This window comes from Formica exsecta, unplaced genomic scaffold (assembly GCF_003651465.1).
Source record: "Formica exsecta isolate Colony F162 unplaced genomic scaffold, ASM365146v1 scaffold82, whole genome shotgun sequence".
NCBI classification, from domain to species: domain Eukaryota; kingdom Metazoa; phylum Arthropoda; class Insecta; order Hymenoptera; family Formicidae; genus Formica; species Formica exsecta.
Genome location: NW_021853592.1, coordinates 2,378,094 through 2,403,904, shown reverse-complemented (window position 1 = coordinate 2,403,904; position 25,811 = coordinate 2,378,094). Strand labels below are relative to the sequence as shown.

Below are 25,811 nucleotides of genomic sequence, written 5' to 3'. Positions count from 1 at the left end.
AGCGTCGCAAACTAGAAGAGCAACAGAGATTGCAAAAACTGCAAGAGCAAGAGGAAACGGAACGTTTGCTTGCCGAACAAAAACGTCGAGAACAAGAAGCTGAGAAACGTAAGGAAGTGGAAGCGAGAGCCCAAGCTGCTGAAGCACTGAAACAAAAAAATCAGATGCTTGCTGCTCAAGCTAAAGTAAGAATTTTTTGCAAAAAAAAAATTCTATTTGTGCATTAATATAATTACACTGCTCTATTAATCTTAATTGTTTTTCGATCTTTTTTGCAGTATAAACAAGCTAATAATAAAAATCAAGCGACAAATTACGTGTTGGATAGCGATCCAGATGATGATGACTCGGATGATGAAAGTAGACCGAAACACGAGATACCGTATTGGGCGCAGCGTATGTATTTTCTGAGTATATTTAGTGAAAATTATTGTTAAAATAAAAACAAAATACGTATATATCTATGGGAGAAAACATATATATATATTTTCTTTTTTAACTTGCAGCACATGTTCGTAAAGCGCAACTTGCGTTGCAACGAAACATTGGGCAGGAAACTGTTTACAAGTTCTTCGATACTCGTAAGTGTACGCCAAATTTAGCTGAATTATTTACTGGTATAGATAGAACACGATTGGAACGTACATCTAGTGCAATCTGGAAAACACCGCCGCGTTTTTCTATGATGGAAACATAATTAGAATCATAATTAAATCTAATGTTACACTTACAAATTTTTAAAAGCGAACATATATTATAGCTATTATCGTATATATCACACAAGTGGTGATATTTGAATCAATAGTTTGAATATTGCATACATGTGAAAAACATGAGGGCAAATTGTTCATTGTTATATCCTGATGTTCATAGTGTGACAAAAATGTATGTATTTTTATAATTTGATAAATCATAGGTTTCATTTCTTATTTATATACCAGTCATTATACATATTGTATTCGATAAAGAGAGATTGTAGTTAGTACATGTAATGTAGTTAGTACATAAATGAGTGTATCAAAAAATATTTTTATACAATTGCAAGTCATTAATCTGAATAATAATCTAAATTAATATTTGAATTCGAGCATGTCGAATAATTATCTAAATTAATATTTTTGAATCCGATCATGTCAAATAATGATCTCAATTATACAAATATACTGGATCCTTGTAAAATATACATTATTTTACTAACATTTTGTATGTTTTACAAGTTTTCATTATAAGGAATCAATGTTTGCGATGAAATTGGTTTGCAGAGATTTTTTTAGCAGGCAAGCGTAGTGGTTTCATTGCTCTTCTTAAATACACTTTTTTACTGAAATTAAAAACAGTTTTTTTAAATATCAAACAAATATTCTGGTCTTACACTTTTCCAATGATTTGAATTAAATATTCATACGCAAGTTCCATTTTCTGTCCAAGTAAAAGTGTTTTTTGTGCCTCTACAGGTTTCAAAGAGTATGTTGATAAATGTGTGTAAATTGGTATCTACAAATAGATAAAATGAATATAAGTTAAAAAATCTTTTCGTAATATATATATTACACAAAAATATTTAAATATTATACAATAAAATATATATCATAACACATACAACATATATGTACTCACATATGGCAAGGTATTGTCCAATTTGAAATGTTCTTGATACGTTTTGCTAGGTAGTTGTGATTTATAATAATTCTCAATCACTGAACTGTCTAATTGCTTTCCATACAGTATGTGTCGCTCTTCTTCAAGATTTTCTTTCGGGATATCGATCTCCTCTTCCTCGATTTCCGTTTGAACTCTGGTCATACCACCATGAAGCACCTTTGTATCATCACAAAGAAATATACATTTTGTATATATACAAATCTTTTATTTTACCTTCAAGGTAGTGAAACTGGCAAATCGCTTAACATCCGCTGGAATTTTATAATCCTCGAAATATTTCTGTATGGGTATAGTGGGTAAGATTGGGAGCCAATCTCTGAACGTGCCGAGAGTTGATATGTAACGACCACCGAAACTCCACAAACGTACCGTGCGATCCGCGCTACCGCTGTTGATTCGTTCAGATCTTCGAGATTTATCAAAATGTACCCAATGTCAATATTTTTATAATGCACCTACCTGATTATTATTCGTGCGCTATGAATAATTTGAAGAGAAGTAATTCCTCGCATATGACCGCGTACAGATGACAACAGGAGGGGCAGCGTCTGATTTCGCACCGCTCTTTTCGCTCTTCCGTTTATTCTGTCTTTCCACAAGAACGGAAATTCTAATCTCAGTAGAGGCATGCACACTTTCGGCGGATTTGGTAGCATGTAATTTGAGAGGAGCCAAACTTTTATATAGCCTATGCTGTGTCCTTTGAAGAAGCGTTTAAAAGAAAGGAAATTATTATTAATATTTGAGAAAGAATTTTGATATTCGAAGCTATAAAGAGTTGAGGATTTTTATTCAAAAAGATGTTAATTCTCAAATCAGTTTTTTAAAAAAATCTTAGGAAAAAAAAGAGAAAACCTGTTATGAGAAACTGATTTTCAGGATCAGTAGCTAAAGATGTCGCGCAATCGCCCGTAGCATGGATGATCGTGAAGGCTCCTAAAAATCCCGCCGCTGGATGATGTGTCCACACTTGCACCAAGCCGGAATCGAGGGCGACTAATAGCGTACCGACATTTGGTTTTACTTCTCGCGCAGTCAGAAAGATTATCGCGCGTACTGCCATCACGCGAATTATATTTAATGCTGACTCTTGATGAGCGCACGGAGTAAATTTTCTGTTTCACGAAAAATATATAGAGTTTAAATTATATATTTGAAAGATCTCTTTCATAATTACTAGTAAAATAATTTACTTAATTTGCTGATTTATAGATCTGTCCATATCATTAGATCGTATGAACTCTTTCCGCGCATTTGTTTCCCTCGTTACGTGCCTATTAAATCAATTAGCGTATTGCCTCCGTTTATGTGTTCAATTCTTGCTCATGACAATACCAAATTAGAGTCACCTTCTGCTAACATCGATCACTTGGTACTTCCTGAAAGGCTGACCCGTTTCAAGCCTCCAAAGAATCAATTCTCCATTATACGTTCCGGTGACTAGCAGCTGAGGAAATCTTACGGCTGAGCAAAGAATGTCGTCGGTGTGACTGATCGTCCAATTCTTTTTGCACATGTCAGACTCGAAAGCCGCCAATTCTGTAACGTATTTGTTCCAGCCGCAGCACAGGATTCGGTTTTCAAACCATATAATGCTGGTTATTTCGCTATGCAAAAAAAATGAGAATAATATAAAACGACAATTCATTATTTTAGAATGTTGTAACTTGTCTCTAAAGTATCATAACATTTGTAGAAAGCTATTATTTAGACATTCATTATTTAAACATCTATTATGTACCATTGATAGTCGATCATCATATTGTGTATACAGACACCGGTATTGAAATTCCATATTTTCAGCGATCCGTCTCTAGCACCGGTAATTAAAAATTGCTCAGAATCCTCGAAACAGGCCGCCGTGATCTCAATATCGGCGTATTGCCCGTATCGAATAATACTATGGGCATGTGTAATCAGACGTAAACGGTGTCCGGACCAAGGATCCCAAACGATGATACATGAATCCAATCCAGTAGAAATAATCTGCACATTAATATAGTAAGGAATATAACCGTTTTTTCGTGTAAAAGCAATTAACGCCAAATTTTTGAACAAATATAAAACAGTCTCTTACCACACGAAAGAGCTGATTGTAAAGAACGCAGCTAACACCTTTGGTGTGCGTGTAGCCATCCGAAGTTTCTTCGTTAATTACGTGCTCGCAAACAAGAACGGCTATCATCATGCTGGCAATGATCATCGTACGAGCCAGAGTATTAAATACTATGGTCATCGGAGCGTATTCGCTCAGCTCTCTGGGTAATTTGTAGTATGTCTATTCGAAAAATGTATATTTTCTATTTATTTTATATGTATGTATATATATACACATACATATATACATAATTATATCATTAAAAAATTTTCCGCGTAACTGCGGAATAGAATATACGAGGAAAAAATATTGTATTCGGCAATTGTAACTTCTCAACAACCTGAATGCAATTTTGGGCCGAGATATCCCACACTTTTATGCATCTGTCCTTCGACAAGGAATAAATACGCTTGCCGGCATCTATCACAACGAGTGCGCAAATTGTTGAATGGTGTCCCGGAAGTACGGCGTTCGCCTTTCCTGGACTGAAGGGATTCCAGACGCGGACCACACAATCCGGTCCACCCGTTACTAGCGTGTGGCTCTCTGATGAAAAAAAAAAGATAATGCTTCAAAATGAATGGACCGATCATGACGCGCTAAGTCGTCAAACAACAAGAAGCAACAAGAAAACCTTCGCAGAGCGCAAAGCAGGATATTCCCATCGGAATTTGGAACTTGTATTGCTTCCTCGTTGCGGTCACATCGAAAACGCACAGAGAACAATCAGCGCATTGGCTACTCGATATGAAAACTCGCAGGTTCCCATAATAAGCCACTTGGCTCGTCCAGTTTGTATGTATGTTCTTAAATCTCTCCGTGATTTCAAATCCTTGCAGCTCTCCCTAATTATAATAATTTTTTTGTAATATATTTTCCGCAAAGTGATAGTATACCTAATGTATATATTTTATTATAATCCTTGTATACCTTCATGACGTCGTCGTAACGAAGAATGGTCGCGTCACGGGTAGTGCGCTGCTTGAAAGGTCCTTTATCCGTAGGATTAAAGGATACGATTGTGACAGATCCACTTGTATCACCCAGGACAATATAGGAATTCTCCTTAATATTTACACTGAAGTAATAATGCATACAAACTACTGCGTTCTCCAAACTGGATATCTAGAAATACGTGAAATAACGTGTACGATTAATTAAAGTTGACTCGGATTAAAATTTTTGATGTTTCATAAAATCTATATTATCACTGACCAATACGCAAAGATCAAATTTCTTCGCCGCGGCGTCATAAAATCTCAACTCACATTCCGTCGAACTCGTGCATACTATCTGAACATCTGGCAGCACGATCATGTCGGTTATAACGGTCGATTGCACCTTTAAGTATACTATAAAAAAAAAGTATAAGTGCCGAAATAAAGTATCGGGAAGAAAGAGAGATAATTGAAGAGATACTAACGATTCTTGGATTGCACAGTGCGCTCATACTCGAGATCTAACGACCAATAATTAATCACCCCGTCCCGGCTTACAGTCAGGTAACAACCTCTGCGGAAACTCGTACTTCTGTCCTAAAGATTAATATAATAAATCCCTGTGAGATATACAACGTGATGAACAAAGATTTTTTTTTTGTTAAGAAAATCAAAAAATTTTAATACATATTGCACATTATAAAAAAAAGTTATCTCTTGATACAATGATGTTCCCTCTCTTTCTCTCTCTCTGGCAAAATGAAACGAGACATGATCGATTCGCGGATCAGACTCTGATATTCGTAGACATATATACCGGTAGAACTTCGGGGCAAAATGTAATTCTGCATACAGGAGTGCGATGATGCGTTCTTAATAATCTCGGTAGATCCGTTAACGGCGCTTCCAACATTTGTGATTTCACAGTGGTATCTGTGTCTCTAAATTCTATCAGCAAATAGGAAATAAATTCGTTCCACGTTACTTTACCATGGAGTCTTACATCTATCTGAAATTGATAATTATGTGAAATTCCAGAAATAATTAAAGTAATGATTGACTAACTTTCTTGAAAAGAATTTGAAACTCGTCCTGCGGTATTTTTATCTCGAGGATGTCTCGAAAAGCGTCGTACAGTTGAGAGGAATCCATATCCTCATTTTCTATCATCTAAATGCAAACAATATATTTTCATAAACTAATATTAATAAAGAAAAAAATAAGCATTTAATAAACGCGTACCAGAAAAGCATTATGTAAACGCATCAAAGATTGTTCGGTACATTGCTGTCTTATATTTTTCTTCTCGAAATATCGTTCGAATTCTTCTTGTATACTGCAACAATGATTATATATTTATAAATTGCATTGCGAATTGCAATAGACTATTTTTCCTCTAACCTCGGATGATTTTTACCAACAAACGCCATGGCAATTTTCTAATAAATAAAAATGTGATGACTGTTAATAGATCAAAATCATATTGCAAAATCGGAGCGTATTTACATCAATCAATTTTATTTATTTGTTTTTATGTTGAGGAGAAAATGTCAAAAATTATATCGAATATATATCGTGTCTCACATGATTAAGAACAAATACCAATCATATTTGTATGTACTGTTGTATTAATTGATTATTTCTATTGTACCGTTGAAAGCATGATAAGTAGTGTAGCATGATAAGTATGCAAGAAAATAAAATTTCAAATTTTATTAAATTAAATTTTATTTTATAAAATTATTTTTATTAAATTAAATTTTATTTTTTTTTTTTATTTAATTAAATTTTCTAACATCATGGTTGAAAGAAGAAATGACACGAGGGGAGAATAATCGATAAAACTCCGCATGTGTATGCACATACATATTACGTATAACTTGTATAAGGTAGACGTATATATCGTGTCTCACATGATTAAGAACAAATACCAATCATATTTGTATGTACTGTTGTATTAATTGATTATTTCTATTGTACCGTTGTGAAAGCATGATAAGTAGTGTAACATAATAAGTATGCAAGAAAATAAAATTTCAAATTTTATTAAATTAAATTTTATCGAAACTATTTTCCGTTCTGAGGAAATTTACAATCTATTGAGTATGGAGTTATTTACAGCTTTGAGCTTATTCAGTCGGCAAAAATACGAGGCGTGTGCCGCGATATGCACCGATTTGTTGAGGAAAAATCCGCTGGATCAGGTATACATTGCTTCTTTTTTATATACAGAGAATAGTAATTACCTATCTGTGAATTATTATGAAACTTGGGTTGCCAGGCCGTGTGGGTCTTGAAAATGCGTGCCTTAACATTGCAAGTCTACGTGGATGATATTGAAGGCGAGGAGGAGGGAATCGCGGAGACTCTGCTAGACAATTATGCGATATCGATGATGCCTAGGCCAGGGACTTCGTTGAAAAATCCCGGTACCAGTTACACCGGTCAAGGAGTACGGCCTAAATCTCAATCTGGTTTGTTGTAGCTCTCCTAAAAAATGCCAATTCGGATTTTTAGTCTGAGTATATTATAAATAAAATTGGGGATGATTTTATACTCTAAAGGTAGACCTGTTACCGGGGTAGTGCGACCTGCCACTCAGGCAGCGACGTCCCAATCGATTGAACAAGCACTGAAAACACCAAGAACAGCAATGACTGCCAGGCCGATTACAGCAAGTTCAGGACGTAGTGTTAGGTAAATATATATAACGTGTCTGTGTATTTAATATCAAGATTGAATGATTGAAAGAAGATTGAATGTGAGATCTTCGTCTTTTGAGACTCGGTACTGCATCGATGCTGACGGAGCCGGGTGGGCCCTTTATCCAGTTATCGCGCTTGAACATAACTAAATACGCTAATCAACAAAGCATAGCGAAACCGTTATTTGAATACATATATTATCATGAACACGATGCGAGATATGTGAGTCGTGCATATTATATACACATATGTATAGATTATTGAAACATATTGTGTTTTTTAAACTGATGTAAAATATCGCAGGCGTTGGACTTGGCCGTTCAGGCGACCCAAGTCTGTCAATACAAAGATTGGTGGTGGAAGGTTCAGTTGGGAAAGTGTTATTATACTTTAGGACTAGTGAGAGATGCAGAGCAGCAATTCAAATCGGCGTTGAGAGATCATAAAAATATCGAGACAATTTTGCGACTAATCAGGGTCTACATCAGGCTCGATCAGCCCTTGACCGCGCTGGACACTTGTAAGAGAGGCCTTGAGTATTTCGCGAATGATGTTACAATCCTCACAGAGATGAGTCGTATATTCGAGGGCCTGAATAATACAACGATGTCCATGAAATATTACAAGATGATCGCGCAAGAGGATGCTTCTCACAGTGAGGCAATTGCCAGTATAGGCATGCATCATTTTTACAATGATCAGCCGGAGCTAGCTTTGCGTTATTACAGGTATATATGTGTATATTAGATATAATATATGTACAATATGTATATATTTAAAACGCTGAAAATACAAGTAGATTGTTTTTTTTTACTTCACAATAAATTTATATTTTGTTTTTTACGAAACTTGTATTGCGTTACGTCTACTTGTATTTTTAGTATTTTACTCTTCTAACATTAAATTTCAATATATATATACATATATATTCCTCTTCCAGGCGTCTCTTGCAGATGGGTGTACACAATGCGGAGTTGTTCAATAACCTCGGGCTTTGCTGCTTCTACGCTCAGCAATACGATCATACTATATCGTGCTTTGAGAGAGCATTGAATCTCGCGACCGACGAGAACGTAGCCGATGTGTGGTACAACATTTCTCACATTGCCATTGTATGTATATACAATTCATAATCCATTATCTTAAAATACAAGCTATGTAGGATGTATGGCGATTGCAGACGTTAGGCGATTCAATAATGGCCGAGGAATGTTTGAGGCTGGCCATTGCGAGCGATAATAGACATGCTTTGGCTTACAATAATCTTGGTGTAATAGAAATGCGTAATGGGAATGTTACCGCAGCGCGAACTTATTTCCATGCTGCAGCCAACATCGCAAGCTATGTATACGAAGCGCACTTTAACAGCGCATATTTAGCTTACGAGGTAATTATTTCTGATTTGCTTCTATTATACAATATGCCGATTAATATTACACTCGTATATATTACATTCGTTTTATACATACACACAGGTTGGAGATCTACAGACGAGTTATATCGCAGTACAAAAATCGTTACTCGCCTATCCCGGACACTACGACAGTAAAACTCTTTTGCAGAAATTGCAAAGATACTTCTCGCATATGTAAGATAAACAACGAAAAAGATATTTCTCATTTTACACTAGATTGTTTTATTCAATATTGTATATAACATATTGTTTTTTAAACATAATTTTCTATATATACATAATGTACATATACAGTAAAATACAAATTATGTTTGAAACTTCTACATCCCGTCTGCTATTATTAAAAAATTGTGACTTGAGTAAAAAAAAAAAAATTACTAAAATTTATGGAAGTATAGGAAGTATTCAAATGCAGTTCAGAATCAATGATATAAGCAATCATCATTAATACTACATCGCGTATTTTCTCTTATTAAATCTGTATAAATATTAGATACGTTTAACTAAAACATAGACTGAGATTTTTATGAAACAACGATCTTAGTCTATATTTCAGTACTAATCTGATAATTTTTCCATTTTTCCACTAAAAAAAGGTATATTTTGTACAATAAATTTAGCTCAATCGTAACATGCATTTAGTAGGATTAGAATATAGTTAAAAATCTTATAATTGACATATTGAATGATAATCTAAGGAGATAATAAATACTTGTCTACTATATATATATGTGTGTATTATTCACAAAAGCACGATATTGGAATATATTCAAATACGAAACTTGAAAAATATCATGTATGATATACTTGCATTTCCTTCTGCCCTTTCTCTTTTTGTCTTCCGAAATTCAGAAGGTCCAAGCAATGCGACAGTCTTATGACAGATTAATTATAGTATTACACTTTATGTAGTGTGGGATATAACTAGCCACGATATGACAAAATAAAAAAGAAAAATTGGATATACTGCTAACGCTTTCCTTCCTGTGGGTTGACTATCGCCAAGGAATGCCATAGATGCTAAAATATTAACATAAATTTTAATATATTTATTCAGATAATAAAATTATACTGAGACATATAAGTTTCCTAAAAATTAATGTAATGTAAAATCGATACTATACTTACCATATGTTGCCCACAAAAATCCAATCATAGTGATAACGAATCTCAGAATGAATAGGAGAGTGCTTTGCTGCGCTATTAGTATAATTCTGCATAAAATTAATGCAATGGCAGTCGGTAATAGACAATATCCTAGGACACAAACACTTTGGAAGAAAGATCTGCAAATTTGAATTGTTGCATATATTTAAAAAGAGAGAGATATAATTATTACCATAATTATAAAACAATTAAGTTAAAATTTACATAGATATACATAAACATGTAGTCCAACTTACATATTTCCACCCAATAGCTTTGAATTCAATGTAACAACCATAGATCCAATCCATACAATAACAAATACTTCCGCAAATTCAGGTCCTCCATCATTTGAATTATCTGTTGCATCAGTTGAACCTTGTAGTATCCTAAATAGCAATTATAAATTAATGTAAGTATAATTTATAAATTTTTTATGCATGTATATGTAATATTTGCAGATATATCTTACATTGCCATAAATGTACATAATATTAATGGTCCCCACAGATCCCCTGAAATATATTATATATTGTAATTAATTTGTTTTAATACCATAGATAAGTATTATTTGTAGACTCACATTCTTTTAGTAGACTTTTTTTCTCTTTAGGATATAAAACATGGAAAAACTTCTTGCCTACTGCTCGAACATCCCTCAACTATATCAAACAGAAATAATATAAAATTTAAAAAATATATATATATATATATTACGCTACACAAAATAAATTTTTAAATTGCAATAAAGAGGTATATAACAATATATACTTACAAATGTATCTTTAATAGGTTCGTCTAATGTATTAAATCCCGGCTCTCCTAAAGTTGATTTCTGCTTTGTACCTATTGTCATCTCACCCTCAACATGTTGAGGATCCACAGTATATGTAACATCATCGTACATCTGTTAAAAACGTAATACAAATATGGAATATTAAATCTGACACAAATTTTTTGTACAAAAATATATCTCTAGAAAAATTGTACTCCTAGTATTTATCGTGACAGAGAAAAATTTTTAATTTTAAATTTCAAAATATTATGACATTCGTTACATTAGCAACAGGGTGATACTTACGTCGAGTTTTGTCTCGCCGTCCATCGCCGCCATGTTTACTGCCGACGCAGACATAAATTATTGCGAGGAACTAGAAAGATGCGCGTAGCGTCGACGATCCCGAGGATGATATACTTTAAACATATCGAGAAAAAGTCGTCACGTGTACAGCCGATTGACACTTTGTGTATTACATGCTCGTCGAATACGCGACATTTTCTTACCTCGCAGATTTACACTTGCGACTCGCTATTATCGAGAACGACATGAAACCATGAAGATTACGCTGCATTTATGTTGGATTATTTGTGATGTTGTGATCGCTGATCGGCCGATTTAGCGAATCAAGACGAATCGCCGATGATAATCCTCGACGATCCGGAGAGCTGGAAATGACATTCGGCTGGATAAGAAATCCTCGGTAGATGGCCTCGGTATCGTAAGTAGTGAAGATTGCAGCGTGGCTGTGTTCGAATAACATATCAATTAAATCGCGCGATTAATTTATCTTGATGATATCGCGGTGAAGCCGCGATCGATCTGTGACATCGCCTGCTTGCTGGCAGAATTTTCTCACGATGTTCCAGTGGTTCCAATCACGAATTCATCGGCGAGTTTTCGTTTACGTTGTGATCGTGATGACATTGACAGCTATCGCGCATGCGCAGGTGGAAACTGACGGACCAATCATCAGTGAGCCGCAAAAGAGCGGCGAATACAAATCCGATGAAGAACTATGTATCTATCGAATTTCATTTTTCTTTCTTTCTTCTCTGCATTTCATTAACTCTATTACTCATAACTGTCTTCTATATATTTAAATTCTTCTCTCTGTCTTTTCAAAGTATGGATGTGTTGTTTCAATCTTAAATATATAAAGTATATAAAGGTATAGCTAAGAAAAACAAAGCTATTTTTATCATTGCAAAGCAAAAGTCTATTTATTGGAGAATAGATTAAAGCACTTTACTTTTATTTTATTATATATATATTATTTTATATCTTAATTATTTTAAGTTGCGAAATTAATAAGCAATTAATCTGTATGACATCTATTCTATTTATTTTTATAACACAGTCAAGAAACTATTCGCCCAACGGCGCAAGGATCATATAGAAGTTATACAGACACTCCTAAAGATGGACAATTACGAGCGCCTGTACAAAATGATCACGGTATTGGCTGAAAAAATAATGGAAGTCATCGCATCCAGTAAAAATGTCATCGAGAAGGCCGGTTTCGTGCCGGATAACAGCTCTTTTCCAAAAGATACCAATGTGAAAGACGGTACAATTATATAATTATATATATTTGTGGTGAATGTAATCTGAAATCATTGAAAAAATTAAGTAAAATTATGATAATAGAGATATATTTATCGCAGCATTGTCTAGCATCTTAGAGAACACCGCGCTTTTCGGGGACATTATTCTGCATCTACCGGACATTACTCACAGGATACTGAAAATGCAGCAAGGATGGAATCTCACGATACACTGGTCCTTGAACTTCACCAATCAGATGCGCCACTTGCTGAACAAATCGACCAACACAATGATCCACCTAGTCAAGCAAGAAATGAATATCACGGAACGAGATCCGAGCTATTTTAATCCGTATAGGAGCGCTATCCACGCTGGATACCAACGTGAAGATACCGTGAAGAAGAAGAAGCCTGTGAAGAAAGAAAAGCGTAAAAAGGGACCGCAGATTGCTAAAATCGAGTTGTGATGAGCCGTCCTCGCTGCAAAAGGATTCTTCTGACCGGTTCCTAAATCACCTCATTAAGAGTCCTACGACGTGATGTTAAGATCCTAGGAAAAATGGATTCTATGTTTCATCCTATATCACTCAAAATTAATAGTAATGAGCTTCCCACAATAGCATATTTCGATAAAAAGATTCATTATATATTTTTAATGTCTATATAATAGTATACAATTGTGATTAATAGGATAATTAAGATTGTGCGAGCTTAAGAATAATATCTATATTTAGTAATATTGTTGGATTACGCGAACATTGTTATATATATCAAACGCGAGGATTTCGATAAAAAAATCTCTTTTTCAACATTAAATAAAAATGCTACAACTATACAATTACAAATCACATTTCTACTTGCGTAGAAACAATGATTGCGTCCAACAAATATGATCATCGTTGATATAATTCCATACAATTCGCGTGATCTCGCGATTTCTGGCGAGAAAAGATCGCCGCGGGGCAATCTATCCCTGTTTTGAAAGCGAGACGAGCGAGGCGAGGTGCTCGAAGGCAGCTTTAACCGTGAGCAAGCTGTGAATCTCACGCTGCGACATACGTGCTACGTCGTGTTTGATATGAGAGAGACACGCTTTTCTCGTCGATTTACGGCGGCGGGCCGATAGAAAGTGGTCAGCCAATGTGAGCTGAGAACGGTACCTCGTCGGCCAGATCCCGAGAAGTGCCGCGCCGGCGGCGATGGCGTATATCCGACAGTGTCGCGGCAGCGGATCAGCCCGGTAGATCGGTTGGTTGCAATCGGCTAATGATACGTCCCCGTGATCGCGGTGATCGCACGAGTTGAACGAGGCTGAACGTGCGAGCAAAACCCGAACGGAACACGGTTTCTTGTCCGAATATTGAGACGCGGAACGATGAGACTCCAGGAAGCGGCGCTCCTCTGCGCCGTCTTGACCATCGTAACAGGTAGGCGCGCCCTCGCTTATTCCGTCGATCACCTTTCTCTCTGTTAATTTGTTCCTGTTTTGATAAATCGGATTATATCCATCCGCATGGGAAAGTCGGAAAATGAGAAAAATTGTTTAAATTCTCACTCGGCGCCGCGCGACGTTTCTCTCTGACATTTCTATGTTACTCAACATATAATAACCATTTTCCGGATATTATGAAATTTCAATTCAAATTTTTATTGATACTGATAATAAAATTCCTTTTGCTACTAACGTAGCAATTCTTGACGTATCGTTCGTACCTAGCAACAGACTTGCTTTCCAAAAATTGCGAAATTCCAAGACGATTGTCTAACATTGCATAAAGTAAAGATGAAAGTATATATATTGACTCGATAGTCTAGCTTCTCGCTAATTCCTCGGAACTACGTCTGACTAGTTCTAGCAGATCGTCACTGACGTATTATTTTTGCCCTTTTTTCTTTGAGTCGACGATATCCTTCAAGGAACATTCTCCGGCATACTCTTTTCTTAGTTCTCTCTTTATACTTCTTCATGGCCAATATTTTTATCAATAATATTATACGCGCGGACAAAGAAGTATATAATTATAACAATTTATAAATAATTACATATTAATTAGCTCGCTCTCACATCCTACGTTTATACTATATATTACCGAGATATATAAACTTCCTGAAAATAAATACTTATTTAATTAAAAAATCGAAAGAAGTATTTCATATTTAAAAATTGACCTGTAGATTATTATATATATGTAGAAAGAGATAAAAAAATATATATTTACTTGGTAATAAAAATTTTTTGACAAATTTGTAATAAAATAAAAATACAAAAAATCCGCGAGGAAACGAGAGATGACACTGGCGAATTCAGTACATCAACGAGGTTTCACTCGCGTTTACATAAGATTTGTTTTACGCGCATATGGTGTACATACGCGTGTGTGTACATGCACACGTGCAGCCGCACACGTGTGCGTATGTCTGAACGATAAAAGGAAATGTTGCACCTGAGCGAGAAAACAACGTCATTGCCAACGTACACTGGTACGTGTACCTTCACTTTCCACTTTACCATTAAATGAATCTTTTTGACATCCGCGAGCGCGCGGGCACCTCTCTTGATAAATGCATCGTTATGCCTTTGTTGCTGTTATCCTGCAAAAAATAAATCAATTGAAGAAAAGCTTATTTGCAAAAATGCATTTTGTTAAATTCATTATTCATGAAGAATCAGACAAATTAAAAGGGAAAGAAAGGAATTGCGAAATCTCATTGATATATCCTGGCTTCACAAATTAGGAATTTGTTCAACAAGAATAAATTCTTGTTTGTTTTAAGCAATCTTTTTTTTTTAATAGACATCCGCTACACTATGTCAGGAAGTCCGGCGAAAATTAGTTCGCCGATTTCGCGGCATTGCGGAACTTTAATTACAGAATGCGATTAAATTACACGATTATCGAGTGTCTCTTCAGATGTAATCTCTGATCTTGTATCGAGAATGCAGTAATAATTCCTCTGCGAATCATGTTATTATTTTACCTCATCGTTTCCACGAGATTTAAATGGAATCATTAATTGGCATTAACTGGCATGCGTATATTTAAAAAATATAATTTTCTCGTGATTAGATGTGCGTAACATTATCTAATTTTAATTTAATTACAATATTATTAGAGCAAAATGGAAGCGGCGAATGAAAAAGTGCTACACGTAACGATTATAAGGTCACTGGGAAGAATCTTTGCAGGTGCTACTTTCTCTCTGTATGTCAGCTCTTGCACATCATTTTTAATATCTTCGAATCTCCATTGATCATGCATCGTACAGTTTCTCTCATTATATTCGCGTGTCTCTCATCGTATCTCTTCCTATTTCCGTCTTATTGATTCTTATCTAAATTTCAATGTTAAGTTTAACATATTTAAAAAAAAAAAACGTATGTTTAATTTATTGTTAAGAAAAATGCGAGATATTTAAAAACTTTGCATTCTTATTTAAAAAATATAATTTTCTCGTGATTAGATGTGCGTAACATTATCTAATTTTAATTTAATTACAATATTATTAGAGCAAAATGGAAGCGGCGAATGAAAAAGTGCTACACGTAACGATTATAAGGTCACTGGGAAGAATCTTTGCAGGTGCTACTTTCTCTCTGTATGTCAGCTCTTGCACATCATTTTTAATATCTTCGAATCTCCATTGATCATGCATCGTACAGTTTCTCTCATTATATTCGCGTGTCTCTCATCGTATCTCTTCCTATTTCCGTCTTATTGATTCCTATCTAAATTTCAATGTTAAGTTTAACATATTAAAAAAAAAAACGTATGTTTAATTTATTGTTAAGAAAAATGCGAGATATTTAAAAACTTTGCATTCTGCATAGCTTTCAAGCATATTCGCTTATTGCTACGAGAATGTATATTACGAGTCTTTTTGCGAAAACCTGTCCATTTTTTGCGCACATTGTGAATGCGAACATACAATCGCGCATGTGGAATAATTAAAGAGTTCTTTCGGCACTTGAAAATTCTTGGCCCGTTCTCCGTGTAAAATGTATACGATAAATACTTAACTGGCCAAAAATAACGATGCATCACGCGATAAAATAAACCCATAGTGAATTTAAACTTCTACATTAACATTTTTTTGCGAAATTCAAATTAACATTTAAAAACAATAATCGAAACTATTTAGTATCTCCCACAGTAATAAAGTGTGCGCTGATATTTCATGCATGACAGTGGTGAAACTTTAACATTCTATGATGTAATTTTAACATCCAATATATGTATAGATTTCTATTTGAGATAATTTCAAATATCCGACTTGAAAACACGATGAAACACAGGTAAAATGGATTTTAAGATATGCTAATGCCTGGAAATTCATTTTACTATGTGCTTACGCGATACGCGTCTCTCTTTTTATACGCTTCTAACACATTTGCATTTCGCCGAAAGGAGCATGAATACTAGCGGTCCGAACATTTGTTCGTGCGCATTCACGTGTCCAAACATATTGGAATGCCCACAATCATGCGTTTCTCGCTTTCTCAAACCTCTTTTCTGGAATTTCTCCCGCCTATATTTTCTACACACTTTCTGTATATACGCGAGGTATCATTCTTATCTCTTTGTCTTGATGATGTAATATATAATGCTACTGATAGTCAATCAAAATCGAAATATATATATGAGAGTTAAAATGTCGCAATTCTTAACATTCAATTTCTAAAACGCATTTTATGTGTAAATTTAATAATTTAATTGAAAAGGAAATTATGAAAAAAAAAAAACTTTTAAGTTGTTATGCGACTTCCAGTTCGTATAACAACCATCCATTCATTAAAGTCACCGCTTTATAGCTGTTAATCGTAATGGTGCGGCTCTCGGAGCGTAACAACGGTTGACAGAAAGAACGCGGTAAAAGTGGAACGTAGGTATTTGATTGAGTCAATTGATCTCATCCACAGAACACAAGAGCGCAAATACACTCGAGCATAAACGTGTTTAGAACAAGCGATTCCAACCTTGACATTTCCTCGGCTCAAGCATGGCTTTCGAGCACATTTCTCAATTACTTATACGATTGTAAGATCGCGTGTGATCTGTTCCTAAAAAAAATTTTTAGATTCGCTTTTTTCGGAATCGGAATAGATTGCTAAAATTTTGTCAGCCTTGCGGACGAATAAAAATATTTTGACGAGCGCAACAAAATGAAATTTGGCTTCGTGCGCGAAGTTGATTAATTGAAATGCTTCTCGTTACTTTCACGAGAAGCATATTTTTCGCATATATATGAAAAATTGTTACCTCGTACACATCCCTTTTTATATTCAAATTCTCGCCTTTCTCTATTTCAGTGCATAGTCAAAAGAGCAAAAAGGACGAGGATAAGAAAGACGAGGAGTTCAGGTGTCCAGAAGGCCAGGGTAATGGCAACTTCGCCGATCCGGCAACATGCAGAAGATTTTATCAGGTAATTACATAATCATTTTCATCATTGGTTTACTATGATTATTCGCATTCGTAATTATATCCTCTTATTTTGTTTTTCGGAAGTGCGTTGATGGATACCCGTATCTGAACCGATGTCCATCAGGCTTGCACTTTGACGACATCAGCAAGTTTTGCACTTTCAAAAACGAGGCGCGATGCGGACCCATCGAGACTAGTAAGCAAATATTTTTATCACAAAGTTATAAGCCTTCTGAAAACAAATCGTCTAATCATTATACGATTACTTTTCGAGCGAGTCTTCACTCCTAATTTTCATTCATTCGTCGAAATGTAATTTTCCTGAATTTTGATAACGGTATCTTTTAATTTCTAGCACCAGCACCAATAACCGAGCCACCCACGGATTTAGCCGAGCGTTGCGACACGGCGAACTGCCAGCTTCCATATTGTTTCTGTTCCAGAGACGGTACGATCATTCCCGGCGGTCTTCAACCAGAGGAGGTAAAATGATAATCCAATTGCGGATCTTCCAATGATTTACAGCTTCTAAAGATCTATTCAAACATATAAATACAATATACACATATACAATTTGAACCTTGAATTATTCTAGACGCCACAAATGATAATAATGACGTTCGATGGTGCGATAAATCACAACAACTTCGATCACTATCAGAAGATATTTACCCAAGATCGTCTGAATCCTAATAATTGCCCGTTAAGGGGCACGTTTTTCATCTCTCACGAGTATTGCAATTATAATATGGTCCAGAGCTTGGCGCACGACGGTCATGAAGTTGCGACCGAGACGATCTCGTGAGTGGATATATTTAAATTGCGTCGAAATATTCGTTATGATGATAAAGCAAATATCTTTCAGACTTCAGAAAGGCTTGGAGGACAAGGGCTACGAAGAATGGGTAGGCGAGATGATCGGGATGCGTGAAATACTGAAACGTTTCAGTAACATTTCGACCAGTGAAGTGGTTGGTATGCGAGCGCCTTACTTAAAACCTGGTCGCAACACTCAGTACAAGGTGCTTGAGGACTTTGGATACATATACGACAGTAGTATAGGAATCTCGCCATTAAAGGTGCCGATCTGGCCATATACTCTCGATTATAAGATCCCGCACGAATGTAAGGCGGGCACCTGTCCCACCAAATCCTTCCAAGGTAATGAAAGTGTGATGAAGATTCAGTTTCGTCGATGTAAAATATGAATATAATAACTACTTGAAGACTAGAACTGCAAAATAGAAAATAGAGAAAACGTATTGTTATTTCAATAACAGTAGCATCTTTGATATAGTATCTTTTTAAAGAAATATTTAGAAAATATTAATTGAGTATTATCATAGGTATTTGGGAGCTACCCCTAAATGCGCATTATGTGGAGAGTTATGAAGGTGGACATTGTCCTTATTTGGATCAATGTGTGCTTCACAATCATGATCCCGAAGAAGTATTCGAGTGGTTGCAAGAGGATTTTAATAGATATTACGAACAGAACAGAGCGCCATACATGATGCCCTTCCATACTAATTGGTTCCAAATTAAGGAGCTTGAACGCGGTCTGTCGAAATTTCTCGATTGGGTGGTAACACTGTGAGTGAAAATACATGAAACATATTCTATCAAGAAATATTCTCAAAACATTTTGAAATATTTAATAAAATATTTATTTTTTTAATAAAGTAATTGATGGATATTTTTACAGACCAGATGTTTACTTTGTAACAGCCACGCAAGCATTAACATGGATGACTGATCCAAAACCGATTAAAGCTCTGCATAATTTCGAAGGATGGTCATGTAAGAAGAAAGAGAACTTGCCAGGTCCACCATGCAACAATCCACATAAGTGCGCTTTAGACTTTAAACCTGCCGAAGCAAATTTCACAACAACGAGGTAGAGATTGATTTAATTTTATGCATTACACAATTACTTAATACTTATTACTTTAGTTAAAATTGTAAAACTATTCAAAATTATCACTATATTTATATTAACAGGTATATGGAAACATGTAGAGAATGCCCAAATAAGTACCCCTGGTTAGGAGATTCTAAGGGTACAGGACTATACAATGACAATTATAATCCTGAAAAGAAATAGAAACCTCATTTAATTGAATTAGATTTAATTCTAGCGCAAGCAGATCGCGTTTCGTCCATTGTTATCAAAATGAATGTTGTGCATACATGATAAATCTGTTATCAACCACATCAAGCATCTTACTTTTTTCAGTATTGGAACAATTGGAACAATTTTATGAAATATTAATTCGTATCTTTCAGATGTATATAAACTTATACTGCTATTCTTACATAGAGTATATACTCGACAATCATTCACAAGCATCGATAACATTAAGTGTATACTACTCAATCTGAAAGAAAAAATAAAATGTTTTGATGCTATATAAAATTCTACAAAAATCCACCTGTTAGTCTGAGGATAATCTGAAATAATCACTCTATATTCTCTTATTTATCTTAGTTTTTGAAGATAATGTATCCTGTTTTTTTTTATTACTATTGTCACAACACAATATATTTTATATATATTTTATAAATTTTATTAATATGTATATACACACATTATATCTATATTTATTGCATTGAACTGCACTGTCTGTCTGCATGAGAGAATACATAATCAAGATGCTGCAGTCACTTCTAATATATTGTAATAATTACCTAACGAATTGGACACCACTCCTGAAGTACTTCGCTATATTTCACACGTACTAAAAAGAAGAAAAATAATAACTCATATAACATTTTAAGTCAGTTTGATCAACCAATAAGTGGTTATTCTTCTTCTTAATTATGTATAAATACATTTCACATAATACAAATTAAAAGTTAATTTATCTTTTATTTAATATACATTTTATTATCTCTTTTTGAGGATATAGAAAGAGATATATTACCTGGTTCAGGAAAGAGTTCTGGATGTCGTATGATATAATCCCTTAGTTTAGTATCATGTTCTGCCTGATAATCATCAACAACTTTCTTAATAATTTGCGATGCAACATATCCTACTGCCATTGCTGTAAGATGTACTTGTATTCCTGAATATATATTATTCATTAGTCTAATGCTGCACTGCTAAAAATTGACTGCATAAAGTCTACAACAACTACAAGAACTACAAGAACAAGAACTTTATGCAATTTTGTTATCTATCAGAAATTATCATAAAAATATCAGTGAAAATTTTTTATAATATATATAAAAATAAAGAATCATTAACTGCTTCAAACTGTTTGTCACACACACATATATACATAAACTCAAGCACACACATTATATAATAGCGTGATGAGATCAAGTTGCAAGAAAAAAAGAGAATGTAACATATCGTGTTTATGATCTCGTTAAAATATTGTATAATTACTCACCCGCATAATACGGCCTGCGGTTAAACCAATTTGTTAAACATGCTATTGAAAAACCACTTCCCATACATATTACTTCTCCACAATATTTTTGCATTACACTGAGCTCATAAGCGGGATCTGGTTTAAGCAATTCCAGAGCCCATTGAACTTCAGGATGTTCACTTATCTCATGTGTATGATGTTTACTCATTCTTGCGAACTATTCTAGGAACGAAATAACAATCACAAGGAGCGAAATGCTCCGCTTTGACAAACCACAAGTCCGGAGTCGCGAATGCACGGCAGTGAATGAAAACTATGGAAATAATCGAGCATGGATCGATTCATAAAAATATATAATTTCTATGATCGATTCGAAAGATAGTCTGTGGCGATCCTGTGGCAATCTAGGAAATTTACCATCGTCACTAACTTGCAAAAGTGGGAGAGGTTCACTCGAACTGATTGGGCAACCACTCATATCGATCGATGCCTAGGGTAATCAGCACGATTGACCAATCAGAGGATCTCATTTTCAACTGGCCAATAAGCATTATGTACAATTGATATATACCTGGCAAAAGTGACGAGCAAACTCCAAATAGAGACCTCGCGTGGTGACCATATGAAGCGCTCGATTGTCAATCACGTTAATCACGTTTGCGCTGACACAGCTGATTATTATGACAGATCGGCTGCTGCTGACATAGCAAACAAAGTGGGAGTTGTTTAGAGCGTAGCTGAGTCAAAACGATAATGTGTTTCCGATGACATTTTATATCTATTTTTTTAGATAAAGCTTTATTACGCATCGTTTTTAATATGTGAGCCTTCGAAAAATCAGTCTCTCTCGCATCATTTATTCGTGTGAGACGTGAGATAAAACATAAAATATACTACATCATATTAAATCATAAACAGGTATAATACTTGATAATAATATTGTAGAATCGCTTGAATTAATTCGCACGCAACCGAACTCTTTGTTCTGATTCCTGCATAATCATGCTAGTTAATTAAAATACGTCATCTGACATCAGTACCAGTACGTTGTTTTTGTTTTGCATATAGACAAGATGCTTTCACACATCACGTTTGTGATTCTATCGTTTTTCTCCACTGCATTCGGTGTGATACATTATCAGCCAGAAGCTGTACATCTTTCCTATGGTGGTAAGTTTTATTATGCCGATACATATATAAAATTGCTAAACTCTTTAAATCAGAAAGTATTATAATCTAAAACAAATGTTAAGCCTCTTAGTTCTCTGTGTATTTGAATAATAACTAAAAAGATAATATATACGCATGTATCTTTTGTGTATAATTTTTAGATAACATTCACGATATTGTTGTCACCTGGAGCACAAGGAGCGATACCGAAGAATCAATAGTAGAATATGGCATAGGGGGCTTTGTTTTGCGAGCTGAAGGAAATTCTACTCTTTTCATTGATAGTGGTGAGAAAAAACGGAAACAGTATATTCACAAAGTATGGCTAAAAAATTTAACGCCCAACAGCAAATATAGTAAGATATACATTGTGTACTTTACTATTTATTACTGATTAAAATTATATTATGGCAGTATTAATAAACTTTTACCATGTATCAAACAGTATATCATTGCGGTAGTCGCTATGGATGGTCAAATGTATTTTATATGAGAACCGTGCCTGAAGACTCTACAGATTGGTCACCGCAAATAGTTATCTTTGGTGATATGGGTAATGAGAATGCACAGAGTTTATCACGCCTACAGGAAGAGACAGAACGTGGTTTATATGATGCTGCTATTCATGTTGGCGATTTTGCTTATGATATGCATACTGATAATGCCCGCGTAGGTGATGAATTTATGCGGCAAATTGAATCTGTTGCTGCTTATATCCCATACATGACTGTACCTGGAAATCACGAAGAGAAATATAACTTTAGTAATTATAGGTACACGCCTGAATGATTCCACGCAACTTGTTGCCGATATTTTATTTAATACTTGCAAAAAATTTAATTATATTTTAACCATCTCTTCTAGGGCCCGATTCACTATGCCAGGTGATTCGGAAGGCTTGTGGTATAGCTTTAATATGGGTCCTATACATTTCATTGCTATAGAAACTGAAGCTTATTATTTCATGAATTATGGTATAAAACAAATGATTAAACAATACGAATGGTTGGATAAGGATCTACAAGAAGCAAATAAACCTGAGGCAAGGTATGTGAACAATTCGACATTAAAATGATAAAAATGGACAGAAAATTTGTGATTACAGGGCTCGCCGACCATGGATAGTAACATTCGGACATAGACCAATGTATTGCAGCAATGCAAATGCGGACGATTGCACTAATCATCAAAGTCTGATTAGAGTCGGATTACCATTTTTAAATTGGTTTGGTTTGGAGGATCTATTTTTCAAATATAAAGTGGATTTAGAAATCTGGGCACACGAACATAGTTATGAAAGATTGTGGCCCATGTATAACTTTCAAGTAATTGTCCAACCAATCGTATTACTTATATATTTTAGAAAAAAATTCACGCTCTTAGTAATAATAAAAATTATAATCATATAGGTGTATAATGGTAGTTATGAAGAACCATATAAAAATTACAAAGCACCTGTACATATAATTACTGGTTCAGCTGGTTGCAAAGAAGGTCGAGAGAAGTTTGTTCCCGATCGACCAGCATGGTCCGCATATCGCAGTTCGGATTATGGATACACAAGAATGAAGATGTTCAACAAAACTCACTTGTATCTAGAACAGGTATGGCATGAATCAATTTCGAATTAATGTCGCTTTTTTTAATAAAGTTATAAAACTTTTTTGTTTCTGTTGTGAATAAATGTTGTGAAAATTTCTGTTGTGAAGGTATCCGATGATAAAGAAGGTGCTGTTATAGATAGAGTTTGGCTCGTGAAAGAGAATCCTTTACCACAGTATGTAGAAGTTTCTCCTTTAAAATAATATAAACGTGATTTTAATTAACCATGTGACAAAGTAGAAAACATAGACAAGAACACGTTAAAAAAGTTTTTCAAGCAATATTGTTAATAAGATTTTTCCTTCACTTTGGCTGTATATGTATAATTTTACAATTGTAATTCAAGTTTAGTACATATTTTATGTAGGCTGGATAACATTACGGTCGAAATGTATACATGAACAATAAAATATTAGCGTGATTTGCATATAAACAAATAAAAAATTAGCAAATGCAAAAGTATAATATAGTATTAATAATATATAGTATTAGTGTATAAGATTTCATATCCATCTAGTTCTCATAATTAATTACTAGTTAATGATACGTAAATAACAAATAGCCTTGACTGTTTATCAGAAAATCTTTTCGATTTAAAATTCGTTATAATTAGACATGTGTGAGTTTCTCGAAATTTTACATATCACATCTTTTGCAACTTTATTTCGGGTAGAAATCATTCGAGCTATTATGTTCGGATCGCTCTTATTTATATAATTATATGACAAACATATTTTCAAGCTAAATAAATTTTTAAACCTGTAGCTTTTATATATTCTATACATTCGTGAATTTTCAAAGAATGCAAAAGTAGTTTATCTAAATGATATAGATTAAGAGTCCTGATAGGTAAAAATAGGGTAATGGTACACATAGTTATGTGATTATTCTATATTTTCATATTTGCATTTGAATGTAATACATTATTTGCACTAGGAAATAATCGTTCACTAGGCACTTTGATCACAATTATGCACAATTCATTTTGTGCCAATACCGTTGGTCTAGCAACGATTTCAGTTTTACGAGTAAAGAAGAGAAAGATTCACATATTTTGTCACTGTCCATTAAAGAAATATTTTTACATAACAATTATATTTTTAAACGATTTTTTGAGATTAAGTATTTAAAAAAAAAAAACCGTGTTTTTTTTAACGAGAATAGAAACATATAAATGTATAATATATAATGATGCAATTGATATATAAAACATTACTTTTTATTATACGTGATCTAGAATATTGATAGATAGATTTTTTGCTTTAAAAACGTATTACTCAATGAAGGAACAGACAAGCTGTAATATATTGAAAAGCAGTACCTCTCTCTCTCTCTCTCTCTTAAAGCTCCCATTTCTCCACTTTCTAAGCTATATTAGATAACTATGGAATTGAATGTTTATTATGCTTGAGCTTTTTAAGCTCATAATGTAAGCTCATGATCCAATGATTAGAATATCCAATTGTAGCAATGTAATAGAGAATTTAAATTTTAAACATATTTCCTATTTACACAGTACATATATATCCCAATAAGTTAATATATTTTTAATATCTCGGCAGTTTTATCTCACATATACAGAGAGAATAAAAAAAAAGCTGAAAATACTTAAGCTACAAGTTTCTTTTAAACAACTCTTCTATTGTTCCGAGCAATATTCCAAAAATAGTCGAACATTTCTTTCAAATAAGTGCTTTGAACTTTATACAGTTCACAATTTTCGAATACTCGCACATCTCTAATTATTACCAGTCATAATAATGACGACCCTCATAAGGCTAAAAAAATGATCTCAAATTTATACAATATTCAATTAAAGCTGATATTTTATTACGATTCTACTTTCGCAATGGACAAACCATTATTTTTTGTCTGGCTCTTTGCCAGTTGTAATTTTTTTACTTTGGCATCTGCCGTAACAGTCATCTACTGAATATTAAAAAAAAAA

General features: G+C 34.3%; 8 protein-coding genes across 14 annotated transcripts in view; 5 read left to right on the top strand and 3 right to left on the bottom strand.

Moving 5' to 3' along the window:
• The window catches only part of LOC115244528 (inner centromere protein B), a 4,192-nt gene extending 3,115 nt beyond the window's left edge, over window positions 1-1,077 (top strand). The window contains exons 6-8 of the mRNA XM_029822221.1: window positions 1-185; window positions 279-396; window positions 507-1,077. Of these exons, the coding sequence (XP_029678081.1) occupies window positions 1-185; window positions 279-396; window positions 507-697 (494 nt within the window). The 3' untranslated portion in view covers window positions 698-1,077. The remainder of the gene's footprint in view (window positions 186-278; window positions 397-506) is intronic.
• On the bottom strand, window positions 869-7,083 carry LOC115244527 (WD repeat-containing protein on Y chromosome). The gene is made up of 19 exons (XM_029822220.1): window positions 6,945-7,083; window positions 5,941-6,034; window positions 5,764-5,868; window positions 5,516-5,707; window positions 5,184-5,295; window positions 4,976-5,112; window positions 4,691-4,885; window positions 4,395-4,605; window positions 4,101-4,306; window positions 3,740-3,940; window positions 3,404-3,648; window positions 3,012-3,269; window positions 2,856-2,936; window positions 2,518-2,777; window positions 2,122-2,362; window positions 1,876-2,050; window positions 1,618-1,818; window positions 1,406-1,494; window positions 869-1,321 (listed from the first exon to the last, which is right to left on the bottom strand). The coding sequence occupies exons 2-19, from the start codon at window positions 5,962-5,964 to the stop codon at window positions 1,234-1,236; spliced, it is 3,021 nt and encodes a 1,006-aa protein (XP_029678080.1). The 5' UTR covers window positions 5,965-6,034; window positions 6,945-7,083; the 3' UTR covers window positions 869-1,233.
• Window positions 6,767-9,191, top strand: LOC115244529 (tetratricopeptide repeat protein 8). 2 transcript variants are annotated; one of them, XM_029822223.1, is made up of 8 exons: window positions 6,804-6,902; window positions 6,980-7,172; window positions 7,263-7,395; window positions 7,481-7,625; window positions 7,707-8,131; window positions 8,344-8,515; window positions 8,584-8,790; window positions 8,879-9,191. In XM_029822223.1, the coding sequence occupies exons 1-8, from the start codon at window positions 6,804-6,806 to the stop codon at window positions 8,993-8,995; spliced, it is 1,491 nt and encodes a 496-aa protein (XP_029678083.1). In that variant the 3' UTR covers window positions 8,996-9,191. The 2 variants fall into 2 exon arrangements, with proteins under 2 accessions (XP_029678082.1, XP_029678083.1); XM_029822222.1 differs by having other exon boundaries at window positions 6,767-6,902; window positions 8,584-9,191.
• Window positions 9,171-11,487, bottom strand: LOC115244534 (protein YIPF6). Its single transcript, XM_029822227.1, has 8 exons — window positions 11,248-11,487; window positions 11,045-11,157; window positions 10,739-10,870; window positions 10,547-10,625; window positions 10,436-10,478; window positions 10,221-10,352; window positions 9,946-10,103; window positions 9,171-9,837 (listed from the first exon to the last, which is right to left on the bottom strand). Exons 2-8 carry the CDS (start codon window positions 11,096-11,098, stop codon window positions 9,722-9,724), a joined length of 714 nt encoding a protein of 237 aa, XP_029678087.1. The 5' UTR covers window positions 11,099-11,157; window positions 11,248-11,487; the 3' UTR covers window positions 9,171-9,721.
• Window positions 11,441-12,924, top strand: LOC115244533 (coiled-coil domain-containing protein 134-like). Its single transcript, XM_029822226.1, has 3 exons — window positions 11,441-11,761; window positions 12,102-12,311; window positions 12,409-12,924. Exons 1-3 carry the CDS (start codon window positions 11,602-11,604, stop codon window positions 12,753-12,755), a joined length of 717 nt encoding a protein of 238 aa, XP_029678086.1. The 5' UTR covers window positions 11,441-11,601; the 3' UTR covers window positions 12,756-12,924.
• Window positions 12,925-13,587: 663 nt separating this feature from the next.
• LOC115244530 lies at window positions 13,588-20,120 on the top strand. Its single transcript, XM_029822224.1, has 9 exons — window positions 13,588-13,715; window positions 17,597-17,712; window positions 17,796-17,907; window positions 18,067-18,194; window positions 18,307-18,512; window positions 18,577-18,872; window positions 19,058-19,304; window positions 19,417-19,608; window positions 19,713-20,120. Exons 1-9 carry the CDS (start codon window positions 13,664-13,666, stop codon window positions 19,813-19,815), a joined length of 1,452 nt encoding a protein of 483 aa, XP_029678084.1. The 5' UTR covers window positions 13,588-13,663; the 3' UTR covers window positions 19,816-20,120.
• LOC115244535 lies at window positions 14,530-21,511 on the bottom strand. 6 transcript variants are annotated; one of them, XR_003885388.1, is made up of 6 exons: window positions 21,110-21,511; window positions 20,636-20,779; window positions 20,400-20,449; window positions 17,978-18,247; window positions 17,547-17,904; window positions 14,530-14,880 (listed from the first exon to the last, which is right to left on the bottom strand). XR_003885388.1 is itself a non-coding variant. In XM_029822232.1 (4 exons), the coding sequence occupies exons 1-3, from the start codon at window positions 21,297-21,299 to the stop codon at window positions 20,400-20,402; spliced, it is 384 nt and encodes a 127-aa protein (XP_029678092.1). In that variant the 5' UTR covers window positions 21,300-21,511; the 3' UTR covers window positions 14,530-14,880. The 6 variants fall into 6 exon arrangements, 4 of the variants coding, with proteins under 4 accessions (XP_029678092.1, XP_029678090.1, XP_029678091.1 ...); XR_003885387.1 differs by having other exon boundaries at window positions 17,721-17,904; XM_029822232.1 differs by lacking the exons at window positions 17,547-17,904; window positions 17,978-18,247.
• A 185-nt stretch (window positions 21,512-21,696) lies between these two features.
• Window positions 21,697-24,322, top strand: LOC115244531 (acid phosphatase type 7). The gene is made up of 8 exons (XM_029822225.1): window positions 21,697-22,009; window positions 22,160-22,261; window positions 22,423-22,617; window positions 22,707-23,034; window positions 23,126-23,308; window positions 23,367-23,586; window positions 23,671-23,865; window positions 23,971-24,322. The coding sequence occupies exons 2-8, from the start codon at window positions 22,165-22,167 to the stop codon at window positions 24,064-24,066; spliced, it is 1,314 nt and encodes a 437-aa protein (XP_029678085.1). The 5' UTR covers window positions 21,697-22,009; window positions 22,160-22,164; the 3' UTR covers window positions 24,067-24,322.
• Window positions 24,323-25,811: the final 1,489 nt, after the last annotated feature.

Coding starts and splice junctions, on each gene's coding strand:
- LOC115244533 (XM_029822226.1), top strand. CDS start 11,602: ATGTTCCAGTGGTTCCAATCACGAATTCATCGGCGAGTTTTCGTTTAC. Junction 11,762..12,101: donor CAAATCCGATGAAGAACTAT/GTATCTATCGAA, acceptor TTTATAACACAG/TCAAGAAACTATTCGCCCAA. Junction 12,312..12,408: donor AGATACCAATGTGAAAGACG/GTACAATTATAT, acceptor TATTTATCGCAG/CATTGTCTAGCATCTTAGAG.
- LOC115244535 (XM_029822232.1), bottom strand. CDS start 21,299: ATGAGTAAACATCATACACATGAGATAAGTGAACATCCTGAAGTTCAA. Junction 20,780..21,109: donor CCGCAGGCCGTATTATGCGG/GTGAGTAATTAT, acceptor ATATATATTCAG/GAATACAAGTACATCTTACA. Junction 20,450..20,635: donor AGAACTCTTTCCTGAACCAG/GTAATATATCTC, acceptor TCTTCTTTTTAG/TACGTGTGAAATATAGCGAA.
- LOC115244529 (XM_029822222.1), top strand. CDS start 6,804: ATGGAGTTATTTACAGCTTTGAGCTTATTCAGTCGGCAAAAATACGAG. Junction 6,903..6,979: donor GGAAAAATCCGCTGGATCAG/GTATACATTGCT, acceptor TTGGGTTGCCAG/GCCGTGTGGGTCTTGAAAAT. Junction 8,132..8,343: donor CTAGCTTTGCGTTATTACAG/GTATATATGTGT, acceptor TTCCTCTTCCAG/GCGTCTCTTGCAGATGGGTG.
- LOC115244531 (XM_029822225.1), top strand. CDS start 22,165: ATGCTTTCACACATCACGTTTGTGATTCTATCGTTTTTCTCCACTGCA. Junction 23,035..23,125: donor TATAACTTTAGTAATTATAG/GTACACGCCTGA, acceptor CATCTCTTCTAG/GGCCCGATTCACTATGCCAG. Junction 23,309..23,366: donor GCAAATAAACCTGAGGCAAG/GTATGTGAACAA, acceptor TTGTGATTACAG/GGCTCGCCGACCATGGATAG.
- LOC115244527 (XM_029822220.1), bottom strand. CDS start 5,964: ATGCGTTTACATAATGCTTTTCTG. Junction 5,869..5,940: donor GTTTACATAATGCTTTTCTG/GTACGCGTTTAT, acceptor GTTTGCATTTAG/ATGATAGAAAATGAGGATAT. Junction 3,649..3,739: donor ACAATCAGCTCTTTCGTGTG/GTAAGAGACTGT, acceptor ATTAATGTGCAG/ATTATTTCTACTGGATTGGA.
- LOC115244530 (XM_029822224.1), top strand. CDS start 13,664: ATGAGACTCCAGGAAGCGGCGCTCCTCTGCGCCGTCTTGACCATCGTA. Junction 17,908..18,066: donor ATGCGGACCCATCGAGACTA/GTAAGCAAATAT, acceptor TTTAATTTCTAG/CACCAGCACCAATAACCGAG. Junction 18,873..19,057: donor TCCCACCAAATCCTTCCAAG/GTAATGAAAGTG, acceptor GTATTATCATAG/GTATTTGGGAGCTACCCCTA.
- LOC115244534 (XM_029822227.1), bottom strand. CDS start 11,098: ATGTCTGCGTCGGCAGTAAACATGGCGGCGATGGACGGCGAGACAAAA. Junction 10,871..11,044: donor ACGGCGAGACAAAACTCGAC/GTAAGTATCACC, acceptor CGTTTTTAACAG/ATGTACGATGATGTTACATA. Junction 10,479..10,546: donor AAAAAGTCTACTAAAAGAAT/GTGAGTCTACAA, acceptor AATATATTTCAG/GGGATCTGTGGGGACCATTA.